At 40.9% G+C, this 27,838-nt stretch overlaps 1 protein-coding gene across 1 annotated transcript in view; it reads right to left on the bottom strand.

Moving 5' to 3' along the window:
* LOC136708198 (calsyntenin-2-like) overlaps nucleotides 1-25,870 on the bottom strand; it is a 31,775-nt gene extending 5,905 nt beyond the window's left edge. The window contains exons 1-5 of the mRNA XM_066682600.1: nucleotides 25,721-25,870; nucleotides 24,740-24,902; nucleotides 21,340-21,506; nucleotides 18,331-18,479; nucleotides 2,160-2,365 (exon numbers count right to left, since the gene is read on the bottom strand). Coding sequence (XP_066538697.1) covers nucleotides 2,160-2,365; nucleotides 18,331-18,479; nucleotides 21,340-21,506; nucleotides 24,740-24,902; nucleotides 25,721-25,870 — 835 coding nt within the window. The remainder of the gene's footprint in view (nucleotides 1-2,159; nucleotides 2,366-18,330; nucleotides 18,480-21,339; nucleotides 21,507-24,739; nucleotides 24,903-25,720) is intronic.
* Between the last annotated feature and the right edge of the window lie 1,968 nt (nucleotides 25,871-27,838).

The following is a 27,838-nucleotide window of genomic DNA, read 5'->3' as shown; positions in this document are numbered from 1 at the left end:
ACCTGGAATCATTGGGTGCAAGGCAGGAATACACCCTGGAGGGGGCGCCAGTCCTTCACAGGGCAATACAGACACACACACACATTCACACCTACGGACACTTTTGAGTCACCAATCCACCTACCAATGTGTGTTTTTGGACTGTGGGAGGAAACCGGAGCACCCGGAGGAATCCCACGCGGACAACACACCAACTCCTCACAGACAGTCACCCGGAGCGGGAATCGAACCCACAACCTCCAGGCCCCTGGAGCTGTGTGACTGCGACACTACCTGCTGCGCCACCGTGCTGCCCATTTTTAATATTAATTTTTAAAATTTTAATTATATTATTAATACATTATCTTTATAATAAATAGTCATCATTAGCGTAAGATGAGAAACAAAGCATCTTGGGGTTTGGATGCTTACGGACCCCTGGAGCTGAAGAGAAAGCCCCCAGAGGAGGAATGTGTGTTCTGTTCCTATGAGCAGAAAAGAGGAGAAGCTTTTATCATCATGTGCTGGTTTTATTTTAGTGTATTTTATTCGGGAGCCAATTAATTATACATAATAAAAGTCCTGGACAAATTAATTAATGAATCATTTAAAGGAACAGGTGCCGAAACCAGACATTTTGAACAGCACTGTTTAGACAGAGGGAGAACGCTGCTCTAGGGTTTGATCCTTGTGGTATTTTGAGCAAAGCAAGTCACAGGTGTTTCATTATTAGTTCCAAAACTGTGTTCACTCATGAAAAACGGAGAGTATATGTCACCTTTAAAAGCATTCTAATCTTTTTGTCCTGCACATCTGCAGAGCTGTCAGATTAGTCGGACAATAGGAAGCTGTAAATAAAAATGAAGAAATGATGGATGTGTCCAGAGTGATGAATGTCATTGTAGACCATTGTAAAATGCCAGAGAAGGATGCGCACACAGAGAATAACGTTATAATGAAATTACTCTCCAGCATTCTGAGCTATCTGTCTTTCCCTGCCTCTCCTTTCTCTCTCCCCTGTAATTCCCTCTTGCTGTCTCTTTTTCTTTCTTTATCCATCCTTCTTGTTTTCTTCCTCTTCCCCTCACTTTCTTTCTCCAAAGCTTTTCTTACTTTCTCTGGGTTTCTTCCCCCTACCCTGTCTGTTGCTCTCTCTCTGTCTTTTTTCCTTTCTTCCTTTACTCCTTATCCACCACTCTTGTTGCTCTCTCTCTCTCTCTCTCTCTCTCTCTCTCTCACCTGTCAACACATAGCAACAGATGCTCTCTCAGGTGTGTACGAAAAGTTGGAATGCGTGATGTGTTTGTGAGAATTAAATGAGGTGTGAGAGAGAGGGGGAGTGGAGGGAGGGAGAGAATAGAAGTTTATAATGAAAGCCGCAGGAAGGACATGTTCATAAATGAATGAGGAGATCGTGTATTTAGAGCTGAGAGGGGACTGTGCTCGCGGCCCGGTGTCGTTTCTTCACTTATTTATGGCTTTGTTGTTGTTTTGCTGTTTCTGTCCCTCAGCAGAAGCGCACATGCAGAGAGGTGAATTAATAATGTAATGCTCTCCCTCTGTGCGCTGGTTTGGACTCACTAAAGGCAGTGGCTCTCCATAACTGCGTTCATAAATGCAGTGCTAAATTACACCTTCACCATCCGGTTTATTAGAAACCCCCCGCCCCCAACTCCCACACCCCCTTAGCTCTGATTTGCTGGTGTGCAGTTACAGACTGTAGCTCATCTGTTGATATGCAAGTTGTGCTGTTCGTCCTAGTCTTTCATCAATAGGCAGCTTCTGAACACAGTAATGCTTTTGCTCTTAAACAAAATAGGACTATTTCAAGCTTTTCAGAGTGATATATATCTTATTTTACTGTGTGTGTGTGTGTGTTTCCTCCAGGTTGTCCAGTCTATGTAGGTCCACTAAAGTGGTCAGGGTGTGGAACTACAGTAGAGTTTTGGTTTCTAATGATGTGGTCAGTGAACAGACAAAAAAAATCTAATAAAGTGGCCAGGAATTGGAGAAAAAATAACAGCCAACTCATTAATTAAAGTACAATGTGGTTGTTTTTAATAAATTGGCCAATGAGAGAATAAAACAAAGGGGGGGTTTCTAACATAGTGGCTTTGGGTGAGTATATCTGTGTAAAGCTGTCTTTACTGGAATAAGCGAGATGTGTTTTTGGTCAGTACCTGTGTTATGGACAGTCCCATCGCTCTTGGAAACCGTGCTGACGATATGCAGATCTCTGAATAACGACAGGCCGAGAACAAGGTCAGAGGTTGGCGTGTTGAGTTGCTCCGCCCCCGTGATGGTGATGCGTGGTTCACTGGGCTGCATCACCATGACAACTGCATCAATTTCAGGGATGGAGATGCACACATCCTCTCCAAAACACCTGCGCAGACAACACACAAATAAAACTGTATGAGATAAAGTAGGCACAGGGAGCAGAAGTACAAGGGAGGGCCAAGGAGTGGAATTAATTATATTGTTTCAACGTTTGGAAGTACAGTGTAGGTTGTTTCTCATAAAGCGATCAGTGAATGGATATATAAGGGGATGGTTTCTCATCAAATGAGCAGTGAGAGGATGTGGTCAATCAATGGATGTATAAGGAGTTCATTCATTCATTGTCTCTAAGTGCTTATCCAGTTCAGGGTCACGGTGGGTCCGGAGCCTACCTAGAATCATTGGACGCAAGGCAGGAACACACCCTGGAGGGGGCGCCAGTCCTTCACAGTTGTATAAAGAATTCACGTGTATAAAGACTTGTTTCGAAAAAAATGTTAAAGGGGTAGAATTACAAGCTTACAAGCAAGTTTCTAATAAAGTGGCTAATATTGCAAAATACAAAGTAGGTGTTTCCAATAAATTGGCAAAAGTGCAATGTTCATTCATTTATTGTCTTTAACCGCTTATCCACTTCAGGGCTGCGGTGGGTCTGGAGCCTACCCGGAATCACTTGGTGCTCCTAGAGGGGGTGCCAGTCCTTCACAGGGTGACACACACTCACACATTCATTCACACAGTCACACCTACGGACACTTTTGAGTCACCAATCCACCTACCAACTTGTGTTTTTGGACTCTGGGAGGAAACCGGAGCACCCGGAGGAAACCCACGCAGACACAGGAAGAACACAGCACAATCAGTCACCCGGAGCAGGACTTGAAACCACAACCTCCAGGACCCTGGAGCTGTGTGACTGTGACCCTACCTGCGGCACCCAGAAGTGCAATGTGTATGTTTTTAATAAACAGGAAAGGAACAGAAACTACACCTGTCCATAAACACACAAACAAACATGTACCGGAAACATGGGGCAGGGCAGGACAGGCGTGTGTGGGTGGTGATGGAGTGGTGGGGGCTGGGCGCCTGCTGTGACAGGGACATTGTCTGGGAGTTATTGCTGCCCAAGTGGAGAAGGACGCAACTGTCAAACAAACACAGTGGGAGCACATTTCTCCTCTGTCGGAATGGAAGGCCATCTCTCTCCCTTTCCCCCTCTTTCTCTTTCGGAATTAATTAGCTTTGTGTTTTCTTCCAGCTCCCAGTAATTGCTCTTATTAAGCATTAGTCTGCATCACATTTAATTGTGTTCATAAGCATTAATTAACAGCTGGGTTTATTTGTCTGCAGCGGCGCGGCCCTCGTGAGTGAGTTGAAAGAAATATGGATTGTAAATAGAACACAACAGAACACACAATCTCCCAGTGCTCCAAACACAAGCCTAGAGGGGAGACATCATGAAAACACACTTGTTCAGAGCATGTGCACATTCCTTGTGTGCATCTGGAGTCTACCAACCCATACATTGTGAAACAAGACCACCCAGTCAGTTTTTAGTGGGCTCCCGAAGTCAGAGAACAAGGGATAAAATGAATCGTTCTGATTTTGCTCCCCTTCTGACCTCAAGTGCAGAGACTTCAGAATCATCCAGCCTCCTTGTCTGAGTCTCTCCAATCACAGCCCTGAACCCGCAAATATGTGAGAGAGCAAAGATGAGGTTAAACAGAGCAAAACAGACACAAACTGAAAAATTTGATAAAAGTAATAACAGTACAAAAAAAAAAAAGAAGTTTCCTTTCTGCTTCTTGCTTCTGCTCGCTCAGGGCTGTGGTGAGCTGTGTGTGACTTATTATCATTTAAAGGAGCAAGTGCTGAAACCAGTCAGTTTGACAAGGGAGAACTTTGCTGTGGTAGTTGTTCCTTGTGCTATTTTGACCACAGCATGTCACAGATGTTTCTATTTTAAAAAAGCCGTTTTGGCTAAAACATGGGACCTCAGAGTGAGCAAAAACCATTAGGGAGATCCTTTAAAAGGCTACACTTCCCAAAACCCCTGAAAAATGCAACATTTAATCGACACTAGGAGCACACACTCAAATATTCACTCACAAATATGGACACATTTGAGTTGCCAGTCTACCTACCAACATGTGATTTTGGACCGTGGGAGGAAGCCGGAGCACCCGGAGGAAACCCACGCAGACACTGGGAGAACACACCACACTCCACACAGACAGTCACCCGGAGTGGGACTCGAACCCACAACCTCCAGGTCCCTGGAGCTCTGTAACAACTACACTACCCCTCGTTGTCATCAGTGATTTTATATTAATGTGTATAAAATGACATCACAGCTAAGTAATTCATAAAGGCCTGTTTTACTGTTTCATTTCTATATATGGACAGATGTTTGAATTAATGTTTAATAATATTAAAAAACTCCATCTCCTCTGTGCAGTCTCCTTAATTTTGGAACAGATGTGACTGGCTTTTTCTTTGCAAATGTCACACAAATGTGTGCCAGTATGGACTTAGTCTACCACTATGTGTCCAGCTTAATGATCACTTAGGTTGGACATGGTCCAGATCTCCTCAGTGTTGGAGCTGAATTCAGTGAAGCTTCAAGGTGAGATTGATACCCCTTGGTTCCCCACTCCATGTGACTCATCACACCTCTGCTTCTGATTCTCCAGACAAACACGATTTGTTCTGACCTGAAACTCACTCTCTTGATAAAACTGACTCCACAAGCAGGATTCTGGCAGTCTGGACCACTATATGAAGGTTAATGATTGGGAACAGCTGTCATTCATGTGGAAGGTCAGTACAATTTATAGATAAATTAAAAATAATTAAAAAAAAGATTAGAGACCTACTCTCACACAACAGGCAAAACATCCAAAAATGGTCCAAGGAAGGACAAAAGGGTGCAATGATGTGCATGGAGAGCAAACACTAGTCTGTCTGGTCCCACATAAGAGCTATGGTAGCACCAACTGCTGATGAAGTTAATGCTGGCTCTGACTACAAAGGTGTCATAACATGCAATGCATCTCAGCTTGCATCATAGATTGCATTGTGTGCCCATGCTGACCTCTGTCCAATAACAAAAGCTCCTGCATTGGGTACATGAGCATCAAAAGTGAACTATGGATCTGGGTTATTTTCCTGGGGAAGAGATGCTACCAGGAGGCACCAAGGGCAGAAGGCAAGTCTGAGAGACGCTGTAATGCTGTGGTGGGAAACCTTGGCTCCTTGGGTTCATATGGATTTTACTTTGACATGCACCACCCACCTAAATGTTATTGCAGGCCACCCCTTCAGGTCAGCCGCACTCACAATGCTCCTTGCTGTACTGCAAACACTGCTCAGGAGCAGTTTGAGGGACAATAGTTCAGGGTGTTGATTAACATCTGTATTCCCCAGATGTGTCTGATTCATTGGGATTTGCTGGAGAAATAAATCTGATCTGTGGAGGTCCAACCTCACAACTTATAAGACTTGGAGCAAGAGGCTAGAGGAACCTTCCAGAGGTCTTGGAGTCTATAACCAATGGGTCAGAGCTGTATTGTTGAAAGGTGGGGACCTACACAACATCAAACAGGTTGCCTTAATGATATGACTGACTGCTTTATGATTACTGAATAATCAAGGACATATACGAAGAGTATTTGCTAATAAATTATGCCAGGGATTGTACTATGTCTTATGAGACTGTATTGACATATGGGGACTTAATCTAAACATGGGTTAAATGCGGAGTCTCCATTTCTCAAAGGTGATTATGAATACAATAAAGGAGCAATTACTCAGATGTCCAAGTCAGTCCTTGTAATGATCACCATTTTAAGTTTTGTGTTGAATTTGAACATTATATTTTTAAGTTTGTTTGCCCTATAAAAACTGGCACAGCAGGTAGAGTCACACAGCTCCAGGGTCCCAGAGGTTGTGGATTCGAGTCCCGCTCCAGGTGACTGTCTGTGAGGAGTGTGGTGTGTTCTCCCTGTGTCTGCTTGGGTTTGCTCCGGTTTCCTCCCATGGTACAAAAACACAAGTTGATAGGTGGATTTGTGACTCAAATGTGTCCATAGGTGAGAGTGTGGGAGTGAATGTGTGAGTGTGTGTCGCCCTGTGAAGCACCAGCGCCCCCTCCAGGGTGTGTTCCCGTCTTTTTAAATCAGTTCGCTTGCTGTGTTTCGGCCATAAAACATCAGGAAATTCCACCAAGGGCACCATAAGTGACAAACAATGAATGAATGAATGAATGCCCTATAAAAACTGAAGATTAAAACTACTCTTACTGTTACTTCTCCTGTAAATGGAAATTTTTTCTTTGGTATGTTCCTTAACTTCCTCTTGCAGCAAAGTGCCAGAGTTTCTTAAGAATTAGAACAGACTTGAAAAGGGCACTGGTACATCCCCACTATACACATTTTGTCCTGAGCGACATTCACTGATACATCTTCTCACAGCTCAGTCAGGAACAGATCTACCCGGCTGTTGCGTCAGCTGTACACTCAGCGAGGAACCTCCCGATGAGTCTCTCTCTCCGAAGTTGAAACCCCTTGCTCACAGAAGCCTTGTTGCAATTTTCCCCCAAGGAGTGGTCCACCTGAGTGTACAGCTGACGCAAGAGCTGCGCAGATCTGTCCCTGACTGAGCTGCAAGGAGTAGTATCTGTGCATATTAAACTCAGTGCAAAATTTGTAGTGAGGTTATACTTGTGCACTTTTCATGTCCGTACTGCTTCTTAAGAACAAGAAACAGGAGTGCCCAATGCATCAATCCCAATCAAACAATCGACTGCACCGTGAGCTTCGATACATTGTGCCTTTATTGCACTTTTAAACATTTAAATATTAAATATTAATACATTTCTTAATTTCAGTCAATATGATAGAATTCCGATATCAATATAAATGAATAAAAATTCCACAGAAAACTGCCAAGAACTAAAGGCAACATGAAATCACCATCAGCAACCTCTTGGCAGTGCCCTGTCAGTCTGTAACAGATGCTGTAAATAATACATACTGAAATACTGAAATACTGAAATACTGAAAATGTGCATAAAAATCATAAAATTGTTATTGAAACATTTTATACTGAGATATATATATATATTGATACTGAACTACTGTCCACCCCTAAAACAGACCATCTGATTTCACTTCTGTTTTACTGCCACTGGTAGTGGCCAGGTTATGACTGACGGATGTGAAAAGTAGCCACTGTCCTCCAAAGGCCTCTGCTGGACAGTCTGGAACATTCTAGCTGAAGGAAAGTATCGAAAAATAAGAAAATATGCCACATTGGACGGCATTTTTTTTTTTTTCATCAACCCTATGTCCAAATATAAGTCCGCCCTCACTGATGATCCATTGGAAGTCCTCTTGAGAATTGGCTTCAGAGTAGCTGCTGTCAAGACTTGACAGACTTGACTGACACTAGCCAGTGCAAATCATTAGAATAAGTATAGTGAGATTATTCTGTCATTTTTGCTGTAATGCAGGTATCAGAATAGATTTCTGATGATTCATATAAAGGTAGATCATGATGACCTGTCCCCAGGAAAAAGTAGATGTCAAGTCAACAGACTGTGCACCCCTCTGTTCTAATATGAAGGACCCTTTATAGATAGCAGTAGGCCTGGCTTAAGCAGTGAAACACAAGTAGATTCAAGGTTTTATTATTAGTTATTTAGTCGTGTTAATTTTATTATACAAACTAGGAGAAAAACTATGATTCAACAACAAATGTTAGACAACTAAATACTAAATAATCTAAATAAAATAACCATTTAAAGATGAGAATTATGATAAAATGTTTTGCAATGTTAGTCAATGAATAAAAATAAAACAGAAATGACAGACTAACTTCGAAACAGAAAATCACAAGGGAAAAAAACAGGAAAGTGCTCCATTTGTTTGTTGTTGTCACCAGTATCAACTGTTGTCCAATGATTTGTAGAGTTTACTCTCTCTTTGAGATTCTTCCCTTGGATCCTTCTGCAGCACTTAGCAATTAAAATGATAATGCCAAATAAATGCAAAACGTACTTTGTGTGTTTGTGTGTCATATCATTCCATATTTTGGAATGTGTTTTAAACGTAACAAATTGTAAGGTACAGTTTATAAAAGTTGAAACATTAAAACATTTTAAAAATAAGGACTTTTGCCTTTAATAGACTAATTTTTAACTAAAATGTTTTTAGTTTTCACTGATTAAAACTAGATTAAATCTAACAAGAACTGAATGACTAAAATGAGACTAAAACTAATACAGATTTTCCAAAGATTAAGACTAAATCAAACTCTGCTGCCAAGATAAAGACTGATTTGGTCAGAAGACATTGCTTCAGGTGTGTACCTTCTATAAGGCTCTAAGTACCCCCGACTTAGTGGTAATCTCCATCATCTCAGAATACAAACGAACACATCTCAAACAAGTCTCACATCTCACACTTGTGTTTTCACATTTTCTGTTTTTCTCTGGGGTGGGCCGATTCAAACACAGCGACTCGATTTTGTTTTACGGCTTTTTTTTGTTTTGTTTTGTGTTACTTGGACCTTAAATCTCTGTAAATATCAACCCAGCTGTGGTCCACAGCAAATAAACTGAAAGTGACTGTGTGGCTGTAATATATTTTATTTGTATAATTTACACCATGTGCAAATTACAATTTGAACATTCACAGCACTGTGTTTTTAGCACAGATTTGGAGCCTGATTACTGAAGCTGAATGTACACCTGTTCAGGTCTGCTGCAGTAAAGAGCCTGGGCTCAGAGGCAGGTTGAGAGCCTTTCCTCCACAAGCTCATCACAGGCCTGATTTGCTGCATAATTGGCCTCTTATGCAGAATTTCCCAAACTGATCTAGTCTCTCTGCAGAGTGCTGCAAACTCAGCCCACACAAGATGCTCAGAGTTAACCCTCCGTGCTCCTCCGTGGACTACAAGCCTTCACACGCCTCTTCTTACATTTCCTTTCATTATGTGTCCCTCACAGATCACAGAAACAAGACGACTCTGAGTTTATGTTTGCACCACATTTACATTTCTGGAAAAGAGTTATTTACTTTAGTGTGATCAAAGGTTTTAACCTTAAGAGACTGAATGTTTCACTGGTGATACATTTAGAAGCGCTGGCAATGTTAACGCCAATTAAATCTGTCCCCAGAGCAGCTGATCTGTCTGTGCTGGTCAGAGTAAAATGGATCAGTACATTCCATGTGCCACCATGCTGTCACTTAGCTCCTTGTTGTCTTTATTGTTGGGTGCACTGTGAAGTAAGCACAGCTTTGAGTGGTGTGTACTAAATATGAGTTTGAAAAAAATCAAAGCTGTGTGATATCAACATGTTCCGCTCTGGCAGGTCATGATAGAAATACATGCAACAGCACTGAGAAAATCAAACTGTGAACAGAGCGGAGTAGAATAAGTTACATTAAGCTCACTCTGAACTGATAACATTCGTAAAACCTGCACACCTCTGTCAAATAGGACCAACATGTCAATGTTTTGTAGCCACAGTGTGAAATACACATCCTGTGGGTTCAAGGTGGATTAGTGACTCAAAAGTGTCCATAGGTGAGAGAGTGTGAGTGAATGTATGAGTGTGTGTCACCCTGTGAAAGACTGGCACCCCCTCCAGGGTGTGTTCCCACTTTGCGCCCAATGATTTTGGGTAGGCTACGGACCCACCATGACCCTGAACTGGATAAGTGCTTACAGACAATGAATGAATGAATTTTTTAGATCTGTGACAATGCCACTATTTTAAACAAACCCTTTACAAACAAAATTGCATTTCAACTTGGAAAATGCTCAGTGGATATATAACCGCCGCATTCTTTTTTTTTTTTAAATCAGGTCGTTTGGTGTGTTTTGGCCATAAAACGTCAGGAACTTCCACCAAGGGCGCAGTAAGCGATCCTAGGAGTTATGCACAAATATCGAAATTTTTTTGAGAGCGCTTGTTAGAGCAAGAAAACTTTCATCAGGGCTGTGCTGTGCAGGTTTCAAAGCTGTAGAGAATCACTGATGAAGCTTTAGTGTAATACACTGCCCTGAACACTTCAGCTTTCTGATGTTTTGCTATCCACATACTGCAGTAAACCAGGTCTTTTGGTATGTTTCTGGCCGTAAAACACCAGGAAATCTCATCTCCTGCTTCCATGATCTGTCTTGCCGGCACGGCTCCTGACCTGAGGCTGAGACAGGGCTTTTTTATGAAGAATAAAAAAAATCAAATGTATTTTCTTACTCAAGATGCTGTAATCCTTCATCATCAGTCTTTGCCTGGGCTGAGGATGCTCTGTGTGTGTGTGTGTGTGTGTCCCATGATAATTCCCTGCTGTTCTTGCTGAAGGGACTCCACCCATGGCCTCACAGCGAACCCCACAGGAGGCGGGTCAAAGTCCCTAAAGATTTATGAATATTCAGATTTGAGCATGAATATTCCTGCAGTCCCTCGGGGCTCAGCAGCGCAACGCAACAATAAGAACACAGTGAGAAACTGTCTCTCTCTCTCTCTCTCTCTCTCTCTCTCTCTCTCTCTCATTTTCTCTCTTTAACTTCACTTCATTCTGTCTCTCCTTCTCTTCGTCTCCTGATTTCTCCCTAACTATCCTTCTTTCTCTTTCCCACCCTAACCCTCTCTTCCTCCTCCTCTCCCCCACCTTCTCTCTCACATCAGTAGGAAGCTAAAACAGCTTTAGGATAGAAGGAGGATTAAAGAAAGAAAAGAAAAAGAGAAAAGGAAGCGTGTGAATCTGAGCCACTGGGAGAAAATAGCAAAGACACAAAACCCCCCCCCAAAGATAACAGTTTCTTTTACAACAGTTAACAAGCGCTTAAAGTTCACTTTCAAAAGTCCTCATGCGGCAGCAGTGTGAACAGACCCAGACGTGCTGATCTTCTCTGTACTTTTCTAAAGGCTTGAATTTAATCACTGTAATAATTTTACCGTGGTATTTAGAGTGAGTGTTAGACAGTATCGGCTGGTATTCCCAGAGCCAGTCCGGACTCCACTGGGGCCCTAAGCAAAATTCTTATAAGGCCATTTCAGTACCTGGATCCTTCTCCTACGTAGCCATGATGTTGTGATTGCTGCAGAATGTGGTCTGGCATTATCTTGTTGAAAAATGCAGGGGCTTCCCTGAAAGAGATGACGTCTAGATGGGGGCATATGTTGTTCTAGAACCTGAACATAGTTCTCTGCATTAATGGTGCCTTTCCAGACATGCAAGCTGCCCATGCCACAAGCACTCATGCAACCCCATACCATCAGTGATGCAGGCTTCTGAATGGAGCGTTGATAACAACTTGGGTTATCCTTGTCCTCTCTGGTCCGGATGACATGGCGTCCCAGTGTTCCATAAAGAACTTCAAATCGTGACTAATCTGACCACAGAACAGTCTTCCATTTTGCCACACTCCATTTTAAAAGACCCCTGGCCCAGTGCAAATGTCTGAGCTTGTGGAGCTTGCTTAGAAATGGCTTCCTCTTTGCACTGTAGAGTTTCATCTGGCAACAGCGGATGGCACGGTGGATTGTGTTCACTGATAATGCTTTCTGGAAGTATTCCTGAGCCCATTCCGTTATTTCCTTGACAGTGGCATTCCTGTTTGAGGTGCAGTGACGTTTAAGGGCCCGGAGATCACGAGCATCCAGTAGAGGTTTACGGCCTTGACCCTTATGCACAGCAATTGTTCCAGATTCTCTGAATCTTTTGATGATGTTATGCACGGTTGATGATGATAACTTTAAAGTCATTGCTATTTTACGCTGGTAAGTAAACATAGTTACTAAACTAACTCCCAAAAATAGTTTCGAGCCTTGTCATTTATCAGTCTTTCACATTATTAAGTAGTTTTATTCATTGACAAAAAGTGAAAAATATTTTATCATATTTCTCATCTTCAAATGATTATTTTTATTTAGGTCTCATCTAGTTTTTGTTGTGAAATACAAGTTGTCAACTAATATTTTGGGGATTTGCTGTGTACTAGCTTTGTAGTATGAGTTGGGCAGGCTAATACACAATATTAACATATCTTAACATAGTACTCTGCTTCTTACTGACTGGATGCGATTAACTGTTGCTATGACAAAATAGCTCATACCAAGCTACACTGTCCTCCATATCTCCCTCCACACTGTGTATTGCATAGTGTAGGTCATAAAATAATGGTTTCTGCACTAAAATAGTGCATTGTATGCTGGAAAATAAAATAATTTATATTTGCTATAAGTTTCAAGTCTCTCTGTCTAACATTTACTGCACTGTTAGTGCAGTAGTATTAGTTTTACAACCTGTGAAGTTTACTATGTAGGGAGTATGGAAGTATTTGGGACAGAGCCAAAATCTTCCAGCTGTGAGAAGCTCCTTCCTTTCCATTTTCCATTGGATTTTGAGAAAATAATCCAACTTTTCCATACTCAAGAATCGACTGGTTGTAAATGTGCACTGTATATTACATTCTACATAAAAAACACTAGTTAGAACAAGTATTAAGTGAGAAATTAGGATGCAGGGTGGGATTTAGTCTCCCATTCAAATACATGCCAGGCCCAGACCTGTTTAGCTTCAGTGTATGTTTGTTGTGGTGGTCCTGTGGCTGCTGGTAATGAACTTATGAAAACCCTATATACGTAGACTTTCAAATAATGTGTTAGCACAGAAAGTTTGAATGCATGCATTATTTCAAAAGCTGAATCACTTGAGCTCCAAACCCAATATACAGCTAATATAAACGAAGCCTGTCTAAAATTGAAGTGGATACCAATTTCCCAAGTCACAAACACAGTAATGGAGCAATCACAGCTGATTCGCGTCTCAGTCGGAGAGCTGCTCAGATGCTGAAGGACAATTTCATTACAGCCCATAAAAGGACGACATCTTTGTTCAAAATCAGCAAGAAATTGAGGAGGGGATGAAAGAGGAAATGGCTGATGGGAAGAGGGAGAGAATGAAAGGAGTACAAATGCATGCGAGGGATCATGAAGGAGGACTATTGTCTCAGATGACTAGCAAAATAGGCCACACTAGAGAATATGGTCTATCATTCTGAGCAGCTGAGTATAAGTTCAGACAATTCCCTGCTGGTTAACTGTGGCATCAGCAGTAAACACGTTCCAGAGGAGCAGCACATCCACTCACAGTTTGTCCAGTTACAACTCCTTATTCATACATCCTGTATTCATGATTTTTATGAGGCGCTGTATAGCATATGTAATGCATTTATGTTGCATTAATTAATGTTGCATTTAACAGTCACATTAATGTGCATAACACTTTATAAAATAAGAGTGAGGGCTCCATCACTTAGTGGCATTTAAATTTTACTCCAGAGCCCACCACTGCCTATTTTTGGAGAATTGTGCCCCCCAGCAACTTGTCAAGCTTGTCAATGCAAAGCGTATTTATAAAAACATGAGGTCAAACCATCCAAGGTCTTTGTCCAGGACTTTTATTATGTATTATTAATTGGCCAACTAATAAAATATACTAAAATAAAAGCAGCACATCATGATAAAAGCTTCCCCTTTTTTCTGCTCAAAAGTAATAAAAAATAATTTTACACTTCCTGTATCCATCATTTCAAATTAAACGCCCTCTGCACAGTTTTATGTTAAATAATATATAAATAATATTCATTCATTAAGTGTCTGTAAGCGCTTATCCAATTCAGGGTCGCGGTGGGTCCGGAGCCTATCTGGAATCACTGGGTGAAAGGCAGGGACACACCCTGTAGGGGGCGCAAGGCCTTCCAATTTCCAACATGTGTTTTTGGAATGTGGGAGGAAACAGGAACACCCGGAGGAAACCTACGCGAACACGGAGAGAACACACCAAACTCCTCATAGACTGTCACCTGCAGTGGGATTTGAACCCACAACTTCCAGGTCCCTGGAGCTGTGTGACTGCGACACTACCTGCTGCAACACCGCGCTGCCCATGTAAACATTCATTCATTCATTCATTCATTCATTCATTATCTGTAACCACTTATCCAGTTCAGGCCCATATAAACAATATAATTAAAATTATTTTAAAATGTAGGGTGTGCTATGTAAACACTGTCATTGTACACTTCCTGTATCTATCATTTTAAGTTTAAAGCCCTCTGCAGAGTTTTCATAAAATTCTGAATGTGTGGTGACTCTACAATGTGATTTTTGGATTATTTTACTCATTTTGCATATTCTATTTTTATTACTTGTATGCTACACTAAGTGGAATTTATACAGGCTGTTTATAAATACACCTTTTGTTTATTTTGCTATTTTGTTAAATAAATAAATAAAACTTTAAGCAGCTTCTTGGATGCAGGCAATTTTTAGTTGTCAAGCAGAAACACTGGACAGATTTTAATATCAGTATAATGTATCTATAATGTACTATTATCTTGGAAAATATTGGATCACGACAATATTAAAAAACTCTGGGACAAAAAAAATACTTGTTTGAGACATCACTATTTGTAATAGATCCTGTGGAGTTAGGAAGCAAAATACATGTACAGGAGTCTCAGGGTTGTGGGGCTTGAAAATATTCTCATCTACAAAAGTGGGGCACTGGAGAAAAAATATGGAAGCCACTGCTTTAAGGTGAGTGTCACGAAAGAAGCTGAATGCACTACCTTGAGCTCTGTGGTAGCTACAAAAGGCTACAACCTCAGGACCCTGGCGCTGTGAGACAGAGACACCACCTGTTATTTACTCATTCTCTGATGTGATTTAGAATTGTAATGATTTTTTCTATTTGTTTTTATCTTCAGACATTTAGCAGGTTTTGGGGCTGGGTTTATGAAAGACTGATGAAATGGCTGCCCCCATGGAGAAGCAGATGTGTATAAAATAATTGCCTTACTTGGGGGTCCGTAAAGGACCACCGTCTGCCCTTTGCTAAAGCAGTTTGAGGGTTTTTTAAAAGGTTTTGTCTAATACAGGGATGGTTCTGAAAAAGGCTGGGTTCACAGTAGGATATGACACTCAACCTTGTTGCTTTTTATTACAAAGCATTTACTCAGATATCTTTCTGAGAGTTATGAAGCTGGAGAACAATCAATCCCCCCATGAAATCACTCATGTGAATGAGGCTGGCTTCAGTTTGCCCAGAAGATGCCAGCGGGGACATAATGTAATAGGGAAAAAGGCCACAGTAGGTATTCTGGGGGCCGGGAGGGGGCCAATATGACTGTGTGGAGCAATATCATCCAGTGGATTGCTGGTACACAAAATTCCCAAAGCAGACCATTCAATACAGAGCGTCTAATTTCATTCTTGAAATATTCCTGCCTGAGGAGGAAACGGAGCAGCTGAGGCCAGACATGCAAATATTTATGAACACATCAGCCAACGTGGCATCTCATTCCCACTCAGTCATGGAGCGGTCTGTAGCCCACCCTTCATTCTTTAAGATGAAGGAGACAAAAGGGTCCATGAAGCAAAGCCAAAGGCAATTTTGATTTCCTAAAAACCTGTTGAATTAATGTGTTTTCGATGCTACGCACATTGCCCAGACTCACTGAATCACTGATTGATTCACTCACCGTTTAACTTACTGAATCACTCACCGAATCAATGATTGACTTACTGATTCATAGACTCACTCACTAAATCTCAAGTTGACTTATTCACTGAGCCAATCGCCAAATTACGGATTGACTTATTGACTGATTCCCTGATTCATTCACAGCATCACTCATTAATAAACTCACTCACTGAATAACTATTTGACTTATCTACTCACTGAGTCACTCACTGAATCACTGATTGATGTACAGTCGTGATGTGCATTAATGACATTATTGATCATACTGTACTGCAGTGATGTGTATTGATTATTGATCGTAATGTACAGTGGTGGAGATCTGTATTGATGATTGATTACTGATCGTACTGTACAGTGGGGAAGATCTGTATTGATGACTGATTATTGATCGTACTGTACAGTGGGGAAGATCTGCATTGATGATTGATTATTGATCATACTGTACAGTGGGGAAGATCTGTATTGATGATGGATTATTGATCGTACTGTACAGTGGGGAAGATCTGTATTGATGATTGATTATTGATCGTACTGTACAGTGGGGAAGATCTGTATTGATGATTGATTATTGATCGTACTGTACAGTGGGGAAGATCTGTATTGATGATTGATTATTGATCGTACTGTACAGTGGGGAAGATCTGTATTGATGATTGATTATTGATCGTAATGTACAGTGGGGAAGATCTGTATTGATGATTGATTACTGATCGTACTGTACAGTGGGGAAGATCTGTATTGATGATTGATTATTGATCGTACTGTACAGTGGAGGAGATGTGTATTGATGATTGATTATTGATCGTAATGTACAGTGGTGGAGATCTGTATTGATGATTGATTATTGATCGTACTGTACAGTGGGGAAGATCTGTATTGATGATTGATTATTGATCGTACTGTACAGTGGGGAAGATCTGTATTGATGATTGATTATTGATCGTACTGTACAGTGGGGAAGATCTGTATTGATGATTGATTATTGATCGTAATGTACAGTGGGGAAGATCTGTATTGATGATTGATTACTGATCGTACTGTACAGTGGGGAAGATCTGTATTGATGATTGATTATTGATCGTACTGTACAGTGGAGGAGATGTGTATTGATTATTGATTATTGATCGTAATGTACAGTGGTGGAGATCTGTATTGATGATTGATTATTGATCGTACTGTACAGTGGTGGAGATGTGTATTGATGATGGATTATTGATCATAATGTACAGTGGGGAAGATCTGTATTGATGATGGATTATTGATCGTACTGTACAGTGGGGAAGATCTGTATTGATGATGGATTATTGATTGTACTGTACAGTGGGGAAGATCTGTATTGATGATTGATTATTGATCGTACTGTACAGTGGGGAAGATCTGCATTAATGATTGATTATTGATCGTACTGTATAGTGGGAGAGATGTGTATTGATGATTGATTATTGATCATACTGTACAGTGGGGGAGATCTGTAGTGATGATTGATTATTGATCGTACTGTACAGTGGGGAAGATCTGTATTGATGATTGATTATTGATCGTACTGTACAGTGGGGAAGATCTGTATTGATGATTGATTATTGATCGTACTGTACAGTGGGGAAGATCTGTATTGATGATTGATTATTGATCGTAATGTACAGTGGGGAAGATCTGTATTGATGATTGATTACTGATAGTACTGTACAGTGGGGAAGATCTGTATTGATGATTGATTATTGATCGTACTGTACAGTGGAGGAGATGTGTATTGATGATTGATTATTGATCGTAATGTACAGTGGTGGAGATCTGTATTGATGATTGATTATTGATCGTACTGTACAGTGGTGGAGATGTGTATTGATGATGGATTATTGATCATAATGTACAGTGGGGAAGATCTGTATTGATGATGGATTATTGATCGTACTGTACAGTGGGGAAGATCTGTATTGATGATGGATTATTGATCGTACTGTACAGTGGGGAAGATCTGTATTGATGATTGATTATTGATCGTACTGTACAGTGGGGAAGATCTGCATTAATGATTGATTATTGATCGTACTGTATAGTGGGAGAGATGTGTATTGATGATTGATTATTGATCATACTGTACAGTGGGGGAGATCTGTAGTGATGATTGATTATTGATCGTACTGTACAGTGGGGGAGATCTGTATTGATGATTGATTATTGATCGTAATGTACAGTGGGGAAGATCTGTATTGATGATTGATTATTGATTGTACTGTACAGTGGGGAAGATCTGTAGTGATGATTGATTATTGATCATACTGTACAGTGGGGAGATCTGTAGTGATGATTGATTATTGATCGTACTGTACAGTGGGGGAGATCTGTATTGATGATTGATTATTGATCGTACTGTACAGTGGTGGAGATCTGTATTGATGATTGATTATTGATCATACTGTACAGTGGTGGAGATGTGTATTGATGATTGATTATTGATCGTACTGTACAGTGGTGGAGATGTGTATTGATGATTGATTATTGATCGTACTGTACTGTGGTGGAGATATGTATCTGCCGGGCTCCAGGTGTCGGGAACTGACGAGAGTTGATGTAGGAAACCTTTCTCAGAGCTGTGTTCACTTGCTCCAGATCCTCTCCCTCCATCACCAGCACGGACTGAGCCGGGTTAAAGTGGAACTGAGAGAAAGCACAGTGAACAAACCCATAAACACTACAGGAAAAATCATTTTATACTTACATTACTAGATGACTAGAAGAGTCTTGTACTGGGGCAATGGTGACAGGCCTGCTATTATCACATGAAAATATTAAGTAGGTATAATGTAAAGCAGTGGTACTCAGTAGGTAGAGTCTGCTCAAAGTCTGGACCCAAATTAACTACATTAGGAACCAACAACAGAACATTAGAAGGCAGGGAGTTTGTTTGTCCCACAGCTGCTCAGCAGATTAACAAAGAAATCTAACATCACGTCCAATTCTAAAGAACAGTGCACAGTGAAAGCCTGGACTGAAACATATGTGGAAATGTATCTCACTCACTTGACTTCTCTGGACTTTGAGCTTTGTGGAAGTTTAGTAACTGGAACACTAAGATTCACATTTGGGACCCTAACACTGACTGGACAATTTTACCACAATTTTGGATCTATAATCCAATTTTGGATTATAAATGACCATAAAATATTTATGCTCCAAATAACAATGAATTAGGTAATAGTTTATACATAATTTCAAAGAGAAAAAAAATAAAAATAGAATCAGGTAGTTTTGCTAGTTTCAGGAAAAATGTTTGAAGGCATCTAAGCTATCATCACTGCCCAATTAAAAACATGTATTTCTCCTTTTTGTGGCTTGTTAGTTTACTACAGCATTTGATCACAGCAGCAGTCCTTCACTCTGTGTGAAAATTTAATGATGAATCAACCAATAGAAATGTTTCCAAATTACTTGGAATAAAATCTTTTTACATTGACTTCCACTGAAATTTAAGAATGTCTCTTTTCCTTCACCTACTAAAGTTACTATTTTGGGAGATACATGTTTTTAATTGGACAGAGACATTATCTACTAATGGAAAAATTTGACCATGTTCTTGCCAACATTTTCTTTAGCTGTAAAGGGATCCTTGTGTGTGTGTGTGTGTGTGTGTGTGTGTGTGTGAGTGAGAGAGAGAGAGAGAGAGAGAGAGAGAGAGAGAGAGAGAGAGAGAGAGAGAGAGAGAGAGAGTGTCTGGGACTGAAATGCTTTGCAGCTGTGTAGCGGTACACAAAAGAGGGAACAAGAAAAAAATGACTGAACAGAGGAGAAAGAAAGAAAGAAAGAAAAAAGATGAATTGATACACAGAGGAAACAGACATATGAAGCCTCCAGCTCCTCTCTCTCTCTCTCTTGCTCTCCCTCTCTCTCTCTCTCTCTCTCTCTCTCTCGCTCTCGTTCTCCCTCTCCCTCTCTCACTCTCCCTCTCTCTCCTTTTTTCTGATGTCTGTTCTCATCCAATCCCTAAATCTTTCCTCGAGACTCTGAATATAAAAGAACAAAAGCCACCAAAAGAAAATGGAAAACGGTGCCTGGAGACACTCCCTCTGTCTCTGTCTCGCTTTATTCTCCAGTTCTCCACACAGTTGCTTTTATCTCTGGATGTGCTTATGCACACAGATTACTGATATGTATATGTATATAAATATATATAGTTCAGAAAGTTATAAGCAACTGTATAAACAACGAGAGCAGCCTGAAGTAGATGAATGCACTAATAACATATCTCAAGAGCAGGAGGTTTTATATTTAACCTTTAATTTAATCAGGCAGACACGCAGAACAAAAACCTTATTTACGATGGTGGGCTGGCGATCATCAACAAGTTATTGATGGAAGAGTGGAGATGAGGGTGAGGACAATAAATACCAATAAACAAGACACAAATAAAGAAGTGTGTGACCTAATATTGTGTTGGGAGCCAATGAGTCTCACAGTGAATGTCCAAAGACTGACATTGACTCACTGAGTACAGAAAACAGTGATGTGTTTTAAAGGGGGTGTTGGTAGAGTTGGAAGTATAATTTTGGATCTAGAAACTGTGACTCCATAATCAAGCAGGGGGATTACAGTCATTTGAATAAGAGTAAGTCTAGCTCCAGGGATGAAAGAAACACAATCCCTCTACCGAAACCAACGTTCTGCCTTAAAGGAGACACATTCTACTCCAGTCCAGAAGTCTTAAGCGGCCTTAAAGAAACGTCAAAACACCACAAAGATCAAACCCCACAGCAGCGTTTCAGTGCCTGTTCCTTTAAATGATAATGAGCCGCTCGCTGGTCACACAATGTGAACTGTTTTCGCTCTTTCTTCTTATTTCTTCTTTTCTTATTTCTCTGCGCTGGTTGTGTCTGTTTTGCTGCGTTTAACTTTTTTCTTCGTCCTCTCACATACACCCAGGCACAGCGTTATGATTGGAGAGACTACGACGAGGGGGCGGGGCAATTAAGAAGTCTCTCCACTCTGCGTAAGATGCAGCACAAAATCAGAACAGTTTGTTTCATCCCATGAGGCTTTGCTCACAATAAACTGACGGTGTGGTATTGTTTCATAGTGTGTGGGCTGATGGGCTCCGTACGTGAGCGGTACAAGGTGCAATCCTTGAAACAATATACAGGGCGGGCTGTTTATATGGACACATGACCTGTTTATATGGTCATGTGACACATCAAACTTATTAGGAATTTTACAAGAAAAACAATGGTGTGGCTGGTTTTAAACTTATTCCAATAAGTTTGATGTGTCACATTACCCTCTTCCCATTGAAAAAACTAAAGTTGGATCCAAAATGGCCGACTTCAAAATGGCCACCACCCATCTTGAACCCCCCCCATATACTAATGTGCCACAAACAGGAAGGTCATATCACCAACCATTCCCATTTTAAGGTGTATCCATATAAATGGCCCACCCCATAGTACATAAAGGACTTCTTGTTATAAATGCATATAACATACACTTAAAATATGAATGGCATGTTTCTATATGCACTGTAAAATACCTTTATACCCTTATCCATGCTCTCCATTGAGGTGATGTCCAGTCCTTCTTTGCAGGCCTGGAGACAGGAGATGACCTTTTGACTCTCAATCTTCCCTGGCCTCAGAGTGAGGCCAGACAAACTGCCTCGGAAATGCTGTGTAAACCTGGCCTTAGACACTTCGCCTCCTGTAAACACACATTCAGAAAGACACACTCATTAAAGTTTACTCCTCTAAAATCTGGGAATATGGCCTTAAAGGTCTTAAAATTTCAGAAGGAATCACACAATTTGTTCATTAGTTTAATAGCTGCTACTAAATAACTTATAATAACTCTGAAAATCCATTCATCTCTCCGTTATCAGTAACCGCTTATCCAGTTCAGGGTCACGGTGGGCCTGGAGACGCTCCGGAATCATTGGGCGCAAGGCAGTAACACACCCTGAAGGGGGCACCAGTCCTACACAAAGCCAGACAGACACACACACTCACACACACACACACACACACACACACACACACACACACACACACACACACATCCACTCAGCTATGGACACTTTTGAGTCACCAATCCACCTTCCAACGTGTGTTTTTGAGTTTTCTGAGAAGTGTGTGTGTGTGTGTGTGTGTGTGTCTATTTTCAAAAATATTATCATTATCCAATATTGCATAGATTAAAATTAAATGTGGAAATTAGATAAATAATTATTAATGAAAATTATTTCCTAAAGCACATTTCCAGCACAACAGGGTGCTTTACAATATACAAATTAAACAAAAACAATATATTAAAGACAAAGTGCTTAAGAGAAATTTAGATATAAAATTAAGCCAACAAAAATAAGATAATGATATATAATAATATCAGTAGTAATAATAATAATAATAATAATAATAATAATAATAATATTATTTAATATACAGTTGAAGTAACAGAAATGGAGAATGAAGAGCAATGTTCTGAAAAGTGTAGCTGATTATTGGGTAAAGATTAAATATCTGGGCAACACTTTTGCAATAAGACTATATACGTTTATAAGGAATGTGCATTTCCAGTGGCATGCAGCTCATGGCAAGCAGAAAAAGCTTTAGGAAGTGCACATCCTTTCCCTCTTCATTTACTGCACTTTCCGGCTGGTATAAAAGCCCACACTGATAACACAGGAGTGCAGTCCTGGTACTGGTGCAGAGACTAAGTGCTTCACATGTTTGATCTAAAATGCCCTTCATTTAGCTCTGCTCTCAAGAAAGAGCTAGAAAAATGTGTCCTAATGCAGCTTCTTCCTACCACTCGGCCCAACACCACGACCCTGCAGTGGCTCGCAAACCACACTTTGAAATCCACTGCTCTCAGAATCCACTCTCCATTCATTACTCCACACGTCATCATTCATCAGGATACAGCAGCTATTAGATATGCATCCAGAAGAAAATGCTTTAATGAAATGAGACAGAAGCTCAGGACACAGTTTGACGGAAAACCTAAACAAGAAACGTGATAAAAATAGCTCACTGTAAAAGAACATGTAATATACACTCATAATTGAACTGTGTGTTGCTGTCATGGCAGACCACTGGTCTGCTTGTCCTACCACAGATTCTGCATTCATACACATAAAAACATAGAAACTTGATAGATATTTTTATAGGACTACTCTGGCGAGGGGCACTCCAACCAATAAATCAGGGAGGCCTTGCCCTTAAGCGAGGGAGTGCCTCACACCTTGCTGAACCTGAACTTGTGATCTCGAGAGACAACTAGCACCTCACCTGTAGTGGGATACGAACTACTGATGGCGGTCTCTTCAGATATTTAACGTCCTCACACTTCCTCAGGGTTGAAGTTTACCTCAACAAAGGAGTTAATTTCTAGAACCCCAGTTCCAGATTTTTTCTGAGGAGAGACCACCAGTGACAGTTCCACCTTAAATGGCACATTCTACTTACAGGTTTTTAAAAACACCTATATATGGCTCTAAGATTATCTGTGGTTACAGGCATCAAGCTTAAAATAATGCATTTCACTTTCATGATGATGGTGGTCTTGGGGTACTCCATCATATGTAATAAGCTTTGTAACTATGTTATTGTGTAATTACATGGTCATAGTGTTGTAATAGAGTAAAGACTTTTGACTTATCTAATTTCACCACATCTGTCTCATCAGTGAAATTATCCCTCACTCTTTGTTCTTCCGATAGCTTTGTATCACCTTTCCCCACACATCCCTTCTTTATCCATTTATTGGCCTTCTCTCAATCACTCTCTATTCATCGGTGTTATATCATATTCTTTCTGAACTATGTAACCCCCCTCCATCCATCTCTCTCTCTCTCTCTCGCTCTCTGTCTCTTTCTCTCTCTCAATCTCTTTGTCTTTTGCAGCAGTGAGAGCCGGGTTGGTGTATGTGTGTGTGTGTGTCTGTGTATGCTTTATGAAAAGCTATTTAAAGAGGCTTAGTTGTTCTTTAGAAAGGTGCGCTGGTCTCTGAACCCGTTTCTCTATTAAGAGCTGTAATCTTTTACTTCAGCCACCTCTCCACCACTCTATAATTCACATTTCAAAAGCATGGCTATTACAGCTGGACAAAGATTAAATAAGTAAATAAATAAATAAATAAAAACATTAATTCAGAGTTCTAACAGAAAGCTAAGTGGCTAAAATGTGACTGTACAATATCTCCCCTTGCACATTCATCCATTCATCAATTCATCCATACGTCCACGACTCGAGTGCACAGCAGTAAGAAGCGAGGCACAGAAGGTCTTGGTTTTAGCCGTTTTCGCTCAGGTTTTCTTTCTTCTCTGGTCAAGTTTTCTCCGTTTTACTCAGTGCTCTTCTTTCTTCGCGCTCATTGTGACTGTTTGTGACCTCGCCTTTGTGCTCTCATGTAAAAGCAGGTCCAGAGCTGTGACTGGACAGACTCAGGCGAGGGGGCAGGGTTCTAGATCCCCACATTAATGTGCACATGCACTGAACAAGTGATTTATTCCTAGCAAACCTACTTTAAATATTTATAAAGACTTATTCTAATAGGCCTAATTTGTCAAAAGTTGATATATCTGGCAGGTGACATAAATTTTATAATAATAGTTTAGCCATGACACTCTATAATACCTCATTCTCATGATAATATGATATATGTCTAAATATGGATAACACAGTTAGCTGTTTAAAGAATAGTGAGCATTTTCTAGGACCATTTTCAGCACAACTATGGTCTAAGGGTTAGAAAAGTGGCCTGCCTTTTGAACTTTCAGTTTCTTTTGGGACATGGAGGTCACCTAAGGTGTGTATTCACCTTATAGTGCCTTAAAGTGCACTAATTTGTGCATTTGGTTACATTTTGTTAAAAAATTACTTTTTTTTTTTATTTGAAGAATACATAAGGAGTGTGGCTCTCTACGTCACTCTGACCTTGCCAACAGGCTCCAACAGTCAACTGGACGTCGATATGTGACGAGTGGATGGGCCAGTCATCTGTCACCAGGTAGGGCTCATAGGTCACTCCATCCACATACAAAGTGACAACCGGAAACTCCACATTGATGACATAGTAGTGCCACTCCTTGTCACAGATCTAAGACAGAGAAATAGAGAGAGAGAGAGAGAGAGAGAGAGAGAGAGAGAGAGAGAGAGAGAGAGAGAGAGAGATGTATTATGTCAAAGGACACACTAAATCTAAGGAGTAGAACAACATTATTTACGGTAAATCACACTCAAATCTTGCAGCTAACAAAATAAAACAAACCTTTAAAGCAAAACTCCACAAAAATGTTTTTAAAGCTTTAACACTGCCATTTCCTTCCACCACAAGAAGTAGTTCTACCACAAAAGAAGCACAAACCTAATCACAGAGCCAAACCATAATACTCTCACTGCATGGTTGAAACAAGACCATGCTAAAGTTGTGTTATTACTCACCAGCTCTTTATTCGAGTATTCCATTCCACCTTAAATGCTGTTACATCTGCTGTTACATTTCATCATCTTCAATGTCTGTATCTATGGCAATATTAATGGTGGACTGAATGAATCAGGATGAAGTCCCAAACCATTTACATTTAACTGAAGACACTAGAATTTGACTGTTGTTCCATTTAAGGTGGAGCTGAAGCATCAGAAAATAACTGCTGCATTGTTTGAGCAGCTGTACTGGAATATAAATGCAGCACCATTGAAGGTGGACAAAAGGCAATAGAATGTAACTGATTCACCATTTAAGGTGGACCAGAGGCAACAGAATGTAACTGATGCATTTAAGGTGGACCAGTAGCAGCAGCATTATTCAAATAAGAATCTGGTGAAAAAGAAGCTGAATTGAGCCTCACATGTTTCTTCCAACACAACTTGGACTGTGCAGCGCTTTTAATGACGAGGTTGGACTCTGATACAGACCTGCCATAAACCTCTTCCTCCAGAAATTGACCCAATGCGTGGCAGCTCAAATGCATTCTTGCAGAAGCTCACTAACGAATCCACGATGTTCTGGGGTGTGCCAAGCATGGATGTTTGCAGGTTGCGTGGAGTTAAGTCTCTCTTATTCATGCTGTATCTAACCTGGAAATGCTAGCGGATCAGCCAATAGGGCTCAGCTCACATGGACATTTGCATTGGGTGATTACAAGGGTATGACCAGACTTTAACCAATGAACCCTGAGAGCACCCGATAACTCTTCCTTAAGGAGGGAATCACTGGTGGGATTAATAACTCAATGGTGAGGGTAAAAGGAATAGAGGGAGGAATGGTGAGGGAGGAAAGTGAGTAAAAGAGAAATAAATAGAAACAGAGAGAGAGAAATGGCTACACGGCTGAATGGGAAAGATATCAAAATGTGAACACAGACTGATACAAGAAACAATGGTAATAGGAGAGAGAGAGAGAGAGAGAGAGAGAGAGAGAGAGAGAGAGAGAGAGAGAGGGAGGGAGGGAGAGAAAAGCTGAGTGAATGAAGAGTGGGTGGAGTCTACACAGCAAAGAGATTGATGAGAATTGTGGACAAGATGACTGTGGAGAGAGAGGAAGAGAAAGAAAAAGAATGAGAGAGAGAGAGAGAGAGAGAGAGAGAGAGAGAGAGAGAGAGAGAGAGAGAGAGCCTATCACCTTTCTTGTATCAGTGTGTGAAATGTGACTGTAGCGTCCGGCCTGGCAGAACGTAGACCAATGAGAGCTGAGCTGGGGTTTCACGGTACTGTTTCTCTGGTTTGAACTGTGATCCTGATGTTATCTCTTGAAGACCACCACCCAGAGAGAAACCAAGCTGAATGGGCCCTGTTTGTGTGTGTGCAGAAGAAGCTGTAAGCACAGCGGCTAAATCCAGCGATAAGAGTAATACAGAGAGAGAGAGAGAGAGAGAGAGAGAGAGAGAGAGAAAGAGGGTGAACTTTTTGAGTTCTGGTCAAAACAGTAAGGTCTGAACAGCGTGTGGCGTAGAACAAACCACAACAGAAGCGACAAAGCAAGGAGTTGGCATAGGACTGGGAAAGCACACACCAGCAGCATAGCTATGGCCTCACTGTCATCCGCCATGTCTGTTAGGGTCTGTGAGAAAGTCCAGAGAGGTTTCGGAGCGGACCCACTGGCCGTGTGCTTAATCTGAGAGTGTATGCCGTTTCAGTCAGGGCAGATGGTGCATTTTCAACTTCGGCGAGGATATTAAAACCCTTTGGTCTGAGCCGGGCTTAAGGGATGAACCATGGTTGGAAAAGAGTCAAAGAGAAAGGAGATATGAATATATATATATATTTTTACATAAATGTGTTATAAGTGAAAGCGAAAGGAATATTCTTTTAACAGGAATCACAGCAACCAATAGTGCCCATATTTTTGATGGGCAGGGCCATGCAGTGTGTGTGTGTGTGAGCAATGATCTCTTGATGTTCTGTTTGGACCTCTGCCATTATAAACTCTGACAGACTGAAACTGCTCACTCTGTTACCCACCAGTTTGTGTGTGTGTGTGTGTGTGTAGGCCATGGTGCAGATGGAGTGGGTCACCTAGTCTAGTGGAACTGATTGTTACACCCTCACATTCAGCAGAAACACACACAGAGAGAGAGAGAGAGAGAGAGAGAGAGAGAGAGAGAGAGAGAGAGAGAGAGAGAGAGAGAGAAATGACAAAACTTCCGATCTTCAAATATTTGTCACATCTCCACCTCAGTACAAAATCATTTATCTCTTTCCCTCTCTCTCTGACACACACACACACACACACACACACACACAGACTCATTGTGACTCTCACTCTCTGTGCGCTGTTACACTTACAACTGTTCAATACAAAACTTTACTTCTCTGAGTGAAAAGATGAGAAATGTGCGAGAAGGAAAAAGAAAGACGGAGAAGGGAGAGAGTGATACGAGGAGATGTATAAAGAGAGGGAGAAATAAGCTGGGAGAGAAATGCTGAGAGAAAAGAGAGAAAGAAAAGCTTTCATCATCAACAAACTAAATCCAAACAACCCGCTGCAGCGACTCGCCCCAGTCCTCAGACTTAGAGAAGACCTCCACACTGACC

The sequence above is a fragment of the Hoplias malabaricus genome, chromosome 1 (genome assembly GCF_029633855.1).
Source record: "Hoplias malabaricus isolate fHopMal1 chromosome 1, fHopMal1.hap1, whole genome shotgun sequence".
In the NCBI taxonomy this organism is placed as follows: domain Eukaryota; kingdom Metazoa; phylum Chordata; class Actinopteri; order Characiformes; family Erythrinidae; genus Hoplias; species Hoplias malabaricus.
The sequence above is the reverse complement of the archived record's forward strand: the minus strand, read 5'-3'. Positions and strand labels throughout refer to the sequence as shown.